Raw genomic sequence first — 12,999 nt, 5'->3', positions numbered from 1 at the left:
TGTGTATGCGGATTTTGACGCACAAAAACAGATTTCTTGTCCTTCTTCAGTAGGTGGACGGTATTGCTCGTGTGGCTGTGGTAAGTAAGTCTGTTTCCATTAGGGGGCGAAGGCAGCATTACTATCGTGTAGTTTGCAGACAACCCGCAGTACATCTGCCTGCTTTCGCCGCCGAGTATTCCGAGCACGGTCTTGTTGCTGGATCACTGCTGCTTCGATCCTGATTGATTATGAAGAAGGTCAATAAACCTGGACTCTTTGGTCTGCTGTCGTTCGCTTGGGTGAATGGTCCAATATTGTCCGCTTGGAAGAAAGAGGAGCTGAACCTACCGGAACTCTACCTCCCTGAAGAAAACCAGACGGACAATCTCTTCAGTGAGTTCGATCAAGAATGGGCGAAAGTATCGCAAGCGTCGAGGAGCACCGGAGCATCCAAGCCGCTTCTTCGAACTTTGCTGCACATTTATGGTGTTGCGTTTTTCATGGGTGGTCTCTGCAAGCTCGTATGGAGTGCATTCACCATCACTGGTGCATTCTTTTTTGTCAGAAGCCTGCTTCTGCATGTGGGCTATGCAGAACCATACGGCACCGGTTGGAAGGGATGGGCTCTCGCGACTGGCTTCTTCTGTTTTGCGACTATTTGGGGTGCGAATTTTAGTCTTGATGTATTGGGCTTTTTCCTCGGTGTTTGCATGAAACCTGTCGAGCACGAGGATTGTGTCTTTGGTGCATGACGTAAACTTCCCACACAAATTGCAGGACGACAGCTGGTTGTTACAGCAAATCTGTTTGCATCCCTACCTAACAAGCAAATATATGATTACAGTTATCACTCGCTTGCCACCACAGTATGGTGGGAAGGTGCAGCGTTGCCTCGTTTTGCACAACTGCGTTTTGCCGTGTAGGGTGCGGCACGTCACCGCAAAAGCGTCACTTTATTTCATGCCACACCGCGCGCTTGCTCAATGCTGGTGGGATTATGCGTACGATTGCATGAGTCGCAAACTCGCACAATCATTGTGCACCCGCAAGTCAACTCCCTGGTTTCCTTTGGAGTCGGAGGTGCCCCCATTTGAAACCCTAATGGTAGGCCCAGGCCCGTTGGTTCTGACGCAAGCCTACTTGCCTCTTGAGCACTCAGGTTTGGACACACGAATATGCAAACGAATCCACTGGACATGCTTGTGGGCAGTTCAACGCTTCCGTAAACACGTTTTGGCATGTGCTCCCGAGAACGTCTACAGCCGGAAAGGAGGAGGATGGTACGTACAATACGTGACGTATCATCTGGAGTCCAGACTGCGGACGTACGTGATCATGCAGTGTGCAAGCTAGAAATCTAGCATTTCCTTTCGACCAAATTCATATGTCAAGTTCAATGCCATCGAAAGGACAATGGTGTGGAAGTGCATACTACTTGTATGAATAGAACATCATTGTAGAGAAACTATCTGCAAGCATACTGCTGAGGCAATACACCTATGTTCGCACTGCAAGACTCGGGGCATCAGGCTTGGAGGTCTTTGAACTTGCATGTCGAAGCTAGGCCTTTAGAAACTTCAACCTGCAAGCTTACTTTCTTATTCTGTTTGCAGCTGCTGAGGCTCAGCATGCCTCCCAGAGTCCTAGACTAAATCACTCACCAAGAAAGCAGGCACCTCTCACACGTTTCCTGTGAACTGAAGAATGCTCACCTGCTGCCTCATTGTTTGCAGGGCTTGCATTGCAACGCATGGGGTATATCTGCATGACTACCGGAGTCAAAGTCAGATCAGCTCTTCTCACTGCTGTCACACGAAAGGCCATCAGCATGTCGAAAGTCAGCACCGACCTCACAGGAGACATCGTGTCCTTCGTCGCAAACGACATTGGCAAGGTCTACGATGGCATGCTGGTACGAGGCTTTCATGTTTGGTGCAGCTGCGCCATGGTCAAGCATTCTCCCGCAATGAACCTCTGGAAGTACTGGTTCTTAGTTTAATTAAAGTCGAGCTCTGGCTTGGTATGCCTCTTGGCCATAACTCCAGGTCAAATCGCTCTGTTTCAAATCGCTTTCAAATCGCAAAGGTGATGCCTGCCTTGCAAAACCCTTGGCCTTCAACGAGGCTCTTCTGGCTGGTCTTGGCTGTCTTGGAAACGGCATACTGATATTTGATTGCTTTGCCCGCCTTTTTGTCAAAGTGGTGCCGAAGCACCTCAGGCGTTGACTCTTTGCAGGAGTTCCACTACCTTTGGACAGCCCCGATCGAAGCCATCACGATCCTGTCGCTCGTCGGCTCTCTCATGGGCATCTACGTGCTGCCAGGCGTGGGCGTCGTCGCCCTGGTTCTCTTTATTCAGTACTACTTCGGCTACCGCGTTGCTCAGAACCAGTACATCAACTCTATCAACACACACGCACGGTGTGAACGCTGCTCTCCACTTACTTCTCATGCCTCATGGCGCATCAGATGGTTCAGAGTTTGACCGTGTAACCTATCGACATGCTCTAGGGTCGTGCAATGAAGGCATCGTTTGGACAATCCAAGGACTTGATGAACATGGCACACGGTCTTGCCGTAACGTTGTATCTGTGACAATGGTATCACTAAGCTAAAGATGATGGCAATGTTGCGGTCAAAGGCTGCTTGCCAGCCAGGGAAGGGGCTTGATGAACGTATTGTATACCTGCACATGTTCATCCCTGAGCAGTTCTCATTATGCATGTGTGATGCAACCACACTTGATGACACACACTTAACACCTGGTTGCCACCTAGAGCACTTCCTCCATGTCCATCATGCATGTGTAATGCAAACCACTCGATGTAGTACGTGACATAAGTCTTCGCGCACGTGGTTTGATGATAGTGTATCTTTTTACAACACTACCGCATCCACATGGACACTGGTTTGACTGAGGAAACGCCTGTCCCTGCCATGCCTGTCCCTTCCGTGGCTGCCACGACTGAGAAACTATACCAATGTGTGTGCTGTCCCCGATCACGCTGTGGGAGGGCCTGATAATTATTTGGCATCTCTTGATCTGTGCTGGACACTTAAGGCATGCTTTGAAACCTGGAGCATTTCCTCCATGTCCATCACGCATGTATAATGCAAGCACACTTGATGGCACCTGGAGCGTTTCTCTCTGCGCGCAGGCAAGGAGTGGTGCAGGAGGTGCTGCCAGCAATTAAACTCGTCAAGTATTACGGCTGGGAGAAGTTTTTCGAGGCCAAGATCAACGCAATCCGCAAACTCGAGAACAAGTTCCTCGTGCGCAACAACGTCATGAAGATCTGCAACATCGTCATGGTCTTCGTCGTGCCCCCCCTCACTGCGTTCACCATCTTCTCTTCCTACGAATTTGAGAACAAGCGCATCTCCTCCACGCTCGCCTTCACCACCCTCTCCCTCTTCAACATCCTCCGCTTCCCTCTTGTCGTGCTGCCCAAGGCTCTCCGAGCGCTGTCAGGTGTGTGTTATTGGCACGGCCGAGAAATTCTTCTTTCACCACCACCTGCCCAGGGCTACAAAGTGAATAGTTGCTGCTTTTTTCTGACGTTCTGATTGGTGCACTGATGGCTGCTGTGGTGGAAGATTTCATTATGATTTTCTGTTGTTGTCTTTTGTGGCATGCATGCTCTGTATTGTCACGTCAGATATCACCTCCGGCATGGTGAAGGCGATATGGCGTAGTCGTGCCAACAGCTGAGCTAGCTTTCCATGTAGCAGACCCAACCTGAGGGCCTGCGAGCATGGGAGGCAGAGTATAAGGCACACGTGCAGGACCAGCCGAAATGCGAACAGAGTTTGACTTTTCTATTCAGCACATTGTTTTTGGGGGGGATCTTGGATCATGTGCGTTTCACCTTGAGCTATTGTTTCAATGCTTTGAGTATGCTTTTTCTTTTCGTTCGCAGTGTGTAGCTCTTGTTGGTCTGGGTTTTCCCGTTTGGTCGTGCTTTGTTATGGGGCAGCCATGGACACCAAATGTGAGTACAGTACAGTCGCAAATGTTGTTGTGGAAGTGGGACTGTGGTAGAGAAGCGTGTTCTCATTTTTGCCATTGCCGACACATTGATAGCATTGGGCCGCTACTGAGGCTCAGAGTCGTGTGTTTCTGCAGAGGGCATGGGCTCTCTCGCTCGCGTGGAAGAGTTCCTTTTGGCCATCGTCGAGCACGAGCAAAAGCAGCATAACGTGAAGGCGCACGGCATCGAAGTGGTGCGCTACCGCATGTTGGTTACATACCGTACTGCTGTAAGTATTCAAGCAAAATCGGAAACAAATGCCCATTTGAATATGAGGCATGTTCCAACTAGTTAGCGGCGAGATACGGTATATTCACGTGTCCATGTCACATTTCACGCAGGTCCACTCCGCCAAGCTGCCGGGTGCCATCTGTTGTCAGCAGAACTGGTGATGATACTGGTGGTGGTTGTCTTAGTGTAGTACACATTTTGGTTTGTCATCTTCATGCAAGTCGTTCCAGGCTGCGTCTGCATTTTGCTGGTTGCAACACATCATTTGCGCCTGCGCTTGGAGCGTTTTTGGAGGCGCAATATCGCTATGCACTTCAGCAACTGTGAGGCAAGCATGTTCCTGACGCGGCGTTTATGAGCAAGCCCTTGCAGCCGACTTTGCTTTGAGACCATGGACAAAGAGTAGAAGCCGATCTTTCTGGAACTGAGACTTTGGCTGTCCTAGGCGTTTTTTTTAATCTCTAGAATTGGCAGTCCCCACACTGCACGCATTCCTGAACTATCGCTACAATCAATGAAGTGAATGATGAACAGGTGTCTGACATATCTCCGACTATGAGATGAACGCCAATGGCGCTGGCAACGACGTTACGTTCTTCTTTTGACCAAGTCATCATCCCGGTCAACAGCCCAGGAGCTGACAATGTCTTTGTGTGGTGCAGTCCAAGGCCGTCTTTCAGTACGAAGAGAGCCCTTTCAAGCTGCGTGTTCCCGAGTTTAGCGTCGCCCCGGGCGAGGTGGTGGCCATTGTGGGCCGCGTCGGAGGTGGAAAGACATCTCTGCTTCAGGCGCTGCTTGGCAACATGACCTGTTTGGAAGGCAGCTGCAGCGTGGGCGGCAGGATTGCGTTCGTTCCACAGGTATGGCTCTCAGCCTTCTCCTTTGAAAACGCGTTCCGTGGCCTGCAGAGAGGTGCGCTTTCTGTGCATGAAGTTTGGGGTTCAGGGGGTCTTGTTGTGATGGCGTTTCCAGCCTGGTGGGAATCCCATCGATTGTGAACGCATGACCGATGTCTTGTTGTTCTGCAGTGTCAGTCGCAAGAATGCAGGTTTGGCAAGCAAACAGGTCGTTGCCCTTCTCTCATCCATTATTTCCATTATTTATTCATTGTCCATTATCAATGTAGTGGTATTGGTTGGCAGCCTTGCCGCCTTGACGGTGCCGCAACCTGCCCGTGCACCCCGACATCTGTCACCGATTTCTTATCGATTTTCGCCACGTACCACAGCAGCCAGCAGGTCCGCAGTGATGGCCCAGCGCCCTGTCTCACAAGCATCGAGGACAGCTGGGGCTTCCAAGGACATCAGCTGCATCTGCCGATCAGCGTCAACCGCCGGTGTCGACCAGCGTCGCTCAGCATCAACCGCGGTTGTTGATCAGCGTCGCTCAGCGTCAATTGCAGTTGCCGATTAGAGTCGCTCAGCGCCAACCGCTGGTGTCGATCGATCATTGTCGATTCAACTCATGTGTAGGTGTCGATCACCATTGGCCGCAGGTGCGGAGTGGCAGAAAAACCGCTGCTCTTTGTGGATAGTAACCGCATGCATCTCACCTCATGTCTCACCGCATGTCTGCAGACAGCCTGGATCCAGAACCTCAGCATCAAGGAGAACGTGCTGTTCGGCAACCCATACGACGAAGCCAAGTACCGTGAGGTTCTGCATGCCTGTGCGTTGGAGCCCGACCTCAAGGTGCTTCCTCAGCGTGACTCCACCCTCGGTGGCCTTCGCGGCCTCAACCTGTCTGGCGGCCAGCGCCAGCGTGTCAACCTCGCTCGCGCCGCCTACTTTGACGCCGACACAATTCTCCTAGATAATGCTCTCAGGTGCGTGGCTGCTTCGACGCTAGCTCCCAGCATTTGATGCGATGCCATCGACGTTGCCATCCCACTCAAGCAGGTTGGACGCAGTGCCTTGCGCAGAGGCGAAGTCTTGGTTGTCCATGGCAAGCCGTCGTGTGCACTGCTTGGATGGGAGGTAGAACGAATAGTTGTTCTACCTCCCATCCACCCATCGGAGCGTGCGGTTGCCAAGGAACATGGTTTGTGGGAACTGTTAGTCCCAGATAACAGCGTGGTATCATCGGTTTGGTCATCTGCGTTGAGCAGGTTGTTTGGGACGAGCTGTCGACATTCATAGTGTTAGCTCCTCTGCTTCGGATGAGGGAAACAACCCTGGCCCCTGAACCCAAGCCGCTTTCTTTCACGACACTGAACTACAACGGTGGGGTGGGTGGGAACCACTGCTTTCTAATGTCTTCCCAGAAGGCATCGTTACACAGCACGTGTGGAATGAAACACATATATCAACACTACTTGAGCAATCGCAGCTGGACACGCCAATCTGGATGAGACCGGATGGCTTCGCACATGACCCAGCCACTACCAAACATTCCTTACCCTCGCAGCGTCCATGCTGACAAACTTGGTATGCTTCGCATATCTATCACCCGCAACTCTACCAGTTCAAAGACAAGTATGAATTTATTCAGATCTTGTTATCAACTGTATCATCTCTGGCCAAACGTGTTGATGCAGGTTCTGATTGAAGTCTGGTTGTGCTGCAGTGCCGTTGACCACCACACAGCGGAGCACATCTTCACCCACGTTGTCAAGGGGATGTTCAAGGAGAAGGCCGTAGTCCTCATCACACACCAGCTTTGCGTACGTTCTCCCCTCTGCATTGTCGGCGTCCTGAAATCGGCCTCTGGAAAACCATGCTGTAATTCAGATTTCATATGCAGTCTGCTTTTTGGAGACTTCTGGTATTTCGCTCGTGCCTTACAGGGTTCCGGGATCTAGATCAGGCTTCGCTTCAGTCTTATGAGTAGTTGCTATGGACGCGTAAACAAGTTCCCAGATCTCATGGAATGACACGCATTCTCTCATCAAGCTTAATATGAAGTCCTTTCTCTAAATCCTAGGTCTACAAGGTAGGCTGTCAGCCTGGCTGACGTAACAATTTCTACCTTTTATTTTGTGAATTCCTGTTGTGCCCTTGTTTTACAAGATGATTCAAGCAGACAACACGCCGTCATGGGCTTGCTCGTTGGCATCTATTGTGTTCATTGATGCCTGGCATGCTTGCCTGTTATGCTTGCATCAAGCGGTGGTGAACGGTAGCACTGTTTCTCACAGACAAGTTGAGATCGCCAATGTTGATGCGATTTGTGACAAAACAAATCATCCACAATGCCAACCCAGGAGTGCTGAATCGTGTGTCCAGATTCTTTTTTTCCCTTTCTCAACCGCCGCGACAGCAGCACCTTCCGATCTGCTGTGCATGCCTTGACTGCTGTTGGGAACCAAACCATGTCCCCTTCGCCGTGAAAACTATATTTTTTTATGCAACGCTCCACGCTCTTGACATCTGACATGGCTCTCGCAGTTCCTCCGCCGCTGCAACAAGGTCGCCATCGTCGACGGCGGCGACATTCAGTACTTTGGCCAGTTCAACGCGACCGCGCAAGAGATTCTTGCGCGCTACCTGCCCATTCCGCACCTCGACGACCCCACACAGGTGCCGGAAGACCCCGCCGAAAGGTCCGAGCCCACCCTCAAGGCTGCTGCGCCCCCCATGGAGGCGAAGGCCATCACCAAACTTCCCATGGGGCAGTCTTCCTACCGCTACCTCGTCGCGGGCGGTGCTTGGAAGTTCTTTCTTTCAGTCCTCCTCGCAGCCATCGCCATCGGCTGCCGCCAGACGAGCGATTTCTGGGTCCGTTTCTGGGTCACCGACAAGCTGGACTGGTATCCGAATGAAAATGACCACGGAAATCATCCCACCGTCAAGTACTCGATGACGTACCTTGCGATTGGTGTTGGAGCGTTCTTCTTTTTCTCCACCATCCGTTCCGTCTTCTTCCTCTGGTTCACCTTCACTGCTTCCACCGAGCTCCACTCCAAGATGCTCCGCCGCGTCCTCAACACGCCCATGGGCCTCTTCCTCTCCAAGCCTGTCGGTGAACTTCTCAACTCTTTCTCCTCGGACCAGAACAAAGCCGATGAAGTGCTCCCCGACACCCTGCACTATGCTGGTGAGGAGCTTCCCCACCGCCAATTGTGGCTTTGTACCTTGAGGCTTTGGGCGTGATTTCCCATCCGTTCTGTTTCATTGATGTTTTGTCGTTTAGATGCATTGGTTACCGCTCCACCGTTTCCATGTGTGTACCTTTGAACTATATATGTGCACCAGTGGCCCAGCATCATTGGGCGTGATTTCCCATCCGTTCTGTTTCATTGATGTTTTGTCGTTTAGATGCATTGGTTACCGCCCCACCGTTTCCATGTGTGTACCTTTGAACTATCTATGTGCACCAGTGGCCCAGCATCAAAGGCGTGATCTGGTCAACCGAGCCAGGTACAGCTAGTCGCAGCAGTTCTGTGGAAGCGCTGTGTGTCTGTTGATGCTGTCGACGCGATGTGCAGGCGTATACTTCTTCGTGCTGCTGGCGACGTCCGTCACCGTGTCCATCAATATCCCTGAGTTTGCCGCGTTTGCCGGCACCCTGGCCATCCTCACCGCTGTCATGCTCATGCTGTACCTGCCAGCAGCCACTCAGATCAAACGCATGCGAGCCGAGACTGCTGGAGGGCTGGTTGGCCTCACCGCCGAAGTCCTGGAGGGCCTCCCTGTGATTCAGGTACGCAGCATCTAATTGCCATTGCAATGAAGCATAAATGCTGGTCATTTAGTTGTCTGTAACACTACCGGATCCACATGGTCATTGGCCAACCAAGTACTGCTCGGGAATCAGGGCTGCCACTACCATCAGCTGAGGCAAGGGTACCTGGAGCTTGATTCACAACGACCTGACCTGACTTGTCTTCTTCTTCCCAAGCTTCTTGCATCGCCTTGCATCGAGTTGTCACTTCATCTTGCATCAACTTACTGTGAAGGCGTCTCGTTTTGTTCTCTCGCCATCATAGTGACACGGACGTGGCCGACCACGTCGTTCGTGATGATATACGCTTTGCGCTGTGCCCTTTACGTGTTCCACGAAGAGAGCCATCGGCAGGCTCGACACCTGTCACAGCAGCCGAGTGTAGTACCTGTTGAATTTTGTAGATAGAAAGTTACATTCACCCGGACGTATTTATCAGCCGCTTGACAGGTTGGCAGCAACAACAAACACTAGGCTGAAAACCAACCAATAGCCTTATATACTGTGCTGCTAGACTCGGAAACTCCTAGAAACATGGCTCGTAGAGTTGTAAGCGCGACTCTAGACACTTCGTATTCACGTCATCATTCTCAGAACATGCGTAATCTACCTTCCGACCATGGTAAAAGTAACGACTACGTAACCTGAACAGGTCCATAATGATATAGAGAAATACCGACAAAAGCACCGACTGACCTGACATAGCTCTAATTCTCAACAGTATCATCTGCACACCCACCCTTTGTGGTCGCAATGCACGCAGTGCTGTGACAGTTTGGAGCTTGACCGCCATTTCACCCTGAATATTCATGCATTTTCGGGCACCTGGATCTGCAAGTGACATGCTTTTGACACCGGCGCATGCTCTCCAGGCGTATTCCCACGAGAAATACTTCGTCTCCGAGTTCACGCGCCAGACCGACGAGCACCACCGTGCGCTCTTCAATGCCGAAACGCTTAACCTCTGGATCGCCTTCTACTGCGATTTGTACGGCGCCATCATGGTGTATGCGGTCTCCTCCTTTGCGGTCTCTCAGCGTAGCAGAGGCTCCGGTGTGGTGGGCCTCGCATTCTCCAACACAATCCAGTTGCTGGTGTTCTACACCTGGACCGTCCGCCTCATCACCGAGGCCATCTCCCTCTCTTCGGCCTTAGAGCAGCTCACCTGGCTCGCGTATTGCACGCCCATCGACGGCAAGGACGATGTCAACAATGCCGGCCAGAAGCTTGAAAGTGCGGCCCGCTTGCCCGTGGATGCATTTGAAACGCTTTCGGTGCACACGTCGTCTTGCTTCTTTCCGTTCTGCTGCTGTGCACTGCCTGCGGCTGGGTACATACGTACCGGAGCAGATCCTGAAACCCTGACGTGCTCCACGTGCTTGCACTTCAGGAGCTGCGAAAATCCATCACATGGCTGTCGTGGTGGAACACATCGCACTGACTGGGTGCGTCCTTGTTGAGAATGAGGATGTACAAAAGTGTTTGCTGTGTAAGGGGGACAGAAATTGCTTTTTACACCGAGCAACCGCAACCGGTTTCGTCCTTACTCAAGGGAGCAAGTGCTGTGGTAATACTGACCAGTTGTTCGTGCCCAAGTATTGAAGTTGCTTGCCAATCACCCCTCCCCGTTGAATGCAGGCGACGTCAAGTGGAAGGAGCTCCGTAGCGTCTCCGTTGTGGACCCTCTCGCCATCAAGCTCGACCACGACTGGCCGGTGCAAGGCACCATCGTGTTCGACGAGGTCAAGATGCGCTACCGCCCCACCGCCTCCCTCGCGCTCAACGGCGTCAACTTCTCAATTTCCCACGGCGAAAAGGTCGGCATCGTCGGCCGAACCGGCTCCGGCAAGTCCACACTGCTGCTTGCGCTCTACCGCATGTTTGAACTGGCGGGCGGTCGCATCATCGTCAGCGGCACCGACATCTCGACTCTGCCACTCAAACGCATGCGCCGCGGCCTCTCAGTCATCCCTCAGGTGCGTGTCTACTACCCCCCTCAAACATCATTGCTCACATTCCCCACCGGCTGGGAACCGTGCACACGCGCCGCGGCCCCTTGGTCTTTTCTCAGGTGCTCGTTCTCCCAAACAAGCTGTACTTTGTGTTTCCTTTCAAGTCCTGCCCAAGACCTCCATACCAGCTTGCGCGTTCTAGTAAATTGACACAAATCTTGACCATCCCTCAGGTGTGCATTGTCTACACTCCAAAACATCGGTGCCATAAGCAGCGCCTATCCTTAATCCTGCTGTCTCTTGCAATGCTTTGCACTGCAGGTGTGCTGCCTGACCTGGATTCGACACAGTTATGCTGGTTTTTGCAATCCATACTCATGTCGGATACCCCACTAGGTCCTTACTTTCTCTGCCACCGCCCACCTCGGCCGCTTGTGCAAGAGCTTCAACGCAGTCAGCCTCCTGCCGCGAACAATTCACCAACAACCACACACCTGATCGTCCTTGCTACGCTCGCTTTATGCCGATCAGAGCAAGCGGTGCTGAAAAATCTCATCGCCGCATCGCAGGAGCCAGTCATGTTCACCGGCACCCTCCGCTCCAACCTGGACCCCTACGAGCTGCACGAAGACGCCGAGCTGCTCGAGCTCCTCAACGCCGTCGGCTTGCACGAGCAAGCGGAGGCTGCGGGGGGGCTCACCGGCATCGTCGCCGGCACCGGCTCCAAATGCTGGTCCCTCGGCCAAATGCAGCTAGTCTGTCTCGTGAGAGCCGCGCTTAACAAAGTCCCCATCGTCTGCCTCGATGAAGCCACCGCCGCGATGGACCCGCACACCGAGAAGCATGTCCTCGAAGCGATCGATCGCCTCTTTAGGGAGCGCACCGTTCTCACGATCGCTCACCGCCTCGACGCCGTCATCGCCACCGATACCGTCATCGTCATGGACACCGGCAAGGTCGCCGAGACGGGCTGGCCCACTCGCCTCCTCGAGGACCGCGGCACTGCGTTTAGCAAACTTGTAGACTCATCCGGCCCCGAGGAAGCTCAGATCCTGCGTGCTGCGGCTGCTCGCACCTTTGCACGCCGATCCATGCGAGCCACCGAAGTCACCTCTCAGAGCTCAGAGCCCTATCTTCCGGTTGCGCGCGTTGGCTGATAGCCAATGCGCTGGCTGTGCAGGGCTTGTATGTTGTTTGTTTCTTGGTGCGAGTGGAGCGTGGCGGTCTTGCTATGGCAACCTTGGAGTAAGGTCAGAGAGGCCGCATGAGTGGGGCCGTGGACATTCCTATTCACTGCTCCGTGAATCAGTGAGATGGGACATAACCTTTTGAAGAGGGCGTTTGCGGCTCAATATGATGCAGCGATACGATGTGATGATGATGTATCTTTTTACAACACTACCGCATCCACATGGACATTGGCAACCACAAGAACTACTTGGGAATGTGGGCATTACAACTTGCATTACAAGGTCCAACGTGTGTATGGTGCTTGCAAACAGAAATTGCCGTTTTATTCCCGTCTGGAACATCAGGGTTCACCCCTGCATAAGCCGAGTCCTGGAGAGCGGCACCCAATATGGCATTGTTGCACAGACCAAGAGGGGTCAGGATCGTTGCACACGCCATGCAAGCTGCCAAGTCACATGAGAATAATCAAACATTATGTTTGGATGGGTATATGATTCTTTATTTCATGACGACCGTATTTTTGGACCGACATTGCCGCCAATGACATGTCGATGACTGTACTGGCCGAGCACATGTTGCCAGTTCACCAGGGTGCTCTAGAGTTCACTCTCCTAGAATGCGTATTGCTTCTTTTTCTCTTTGGTCTGAAAATGTTTGCATGCTTCAATTACAGGCTTTTCGGCTAGTAGCTGAAGCATGCCGCAATACATGTACATTAACGATTTCTGTATCAAAGTGCTTGTTAAGATTGTTTGAAGCACATGGTGGCACTCACTTCCCCAGCTCAAATGTCTGTTGTGACAAGATGCCTGTCCAGCGGGTGAGAAACACCAAACTGATTAAACAAATACTTGAAAATCTCGAGCGAGTTGGAGTTTCCCAAGGACTTGGCTGTGCTGCCCCAACTCGAGCGCATCATGATGTAAGGATTCCGTGGAAATTAGTTCTCAA

The 12,999-nt window shown here is 52.2% G+C and overlaps 1 protein-coding gene across 1 annotated transcript; it reads left to right on the top strand.

Annotated features, from left to right (window-relative positions):
* The first annotated feature begins 230 nt into the window (after positions 1 to 230).
* Positions 231 to 12,014, top strand: LOC149810932 (uncharacterized). The gene is made up of 14 exons (XM_089994066.1): positions 231 to 645; positions 760 to 861; positions 1,716 to 1,894; positions 2,218 to 2,402; positions 3,140 to 3,453; positions 4,108 to 4,241; positions 4,906 to 5,103; positions 5,821 to 6,068; positions 6,809 to 6,905; positions 7,630 to 8,278; positions 8,670 to 8,884; positions 9,778 to 10,155; positions 10,561 to 10,881; positions 11,427 to 12,014. Exons 1-14 carry the CDS (start codon positions 231 to 233, stop codon positions 12,012 to 12,014), a joined length of 4,023 nt encoding a protein of 1,340 aa, XP_089850192.1.
* The last annotated feature ends 985 nt before the right edge of the window (positions 12,015 to 12,999 follow it).

The sequence above is a fragment of the Nuphar pumila genome, unplaced genomic scaffold (genome assembly GCF_984573655.1).
Source record: "Nuphar pumila unplaced genomic scaffold, dmNupPumi1.hap1.1 HAP1_SCAFFOLD_167, whole genome shotgun sequence".
NCBI classification, from domain to species: Eukaryota; Viridiplantae; Streptophyta; class Magnoliopsida; order Nymphaeales; family Nymphaeaceae; genus Nuphar; species Nuphar pumila.
The sequence above is the reverse complement of the archived record's forward strand: the minus strand, read 5'-3'. Positions and strand labels throughout refer to the sequence as shown.

Coding starts and splice junctions, on each gene's coding strand:
- LOC149810932 (XM_089994066.1), top strand. CDS start 231: ATGAAGAAGGTCAATAAACCTGGACTCTTTGGTCTGCTGTCGTTCGCT. Junction 6,069..6,808: donor CTCCTAGATAATGCTCTCAG/GTGCGTGGCTGC, acceptor GTTGTGCTGCAG/TGCCGTTGACCACCACACAG. Junction 8,279..8,669: donor CGACACCCTGCACTATGCTG/GTGAGGAGCTTC, acceptor CGCGATGTGCAG/GCGTATACTTCTTCGTGCTG.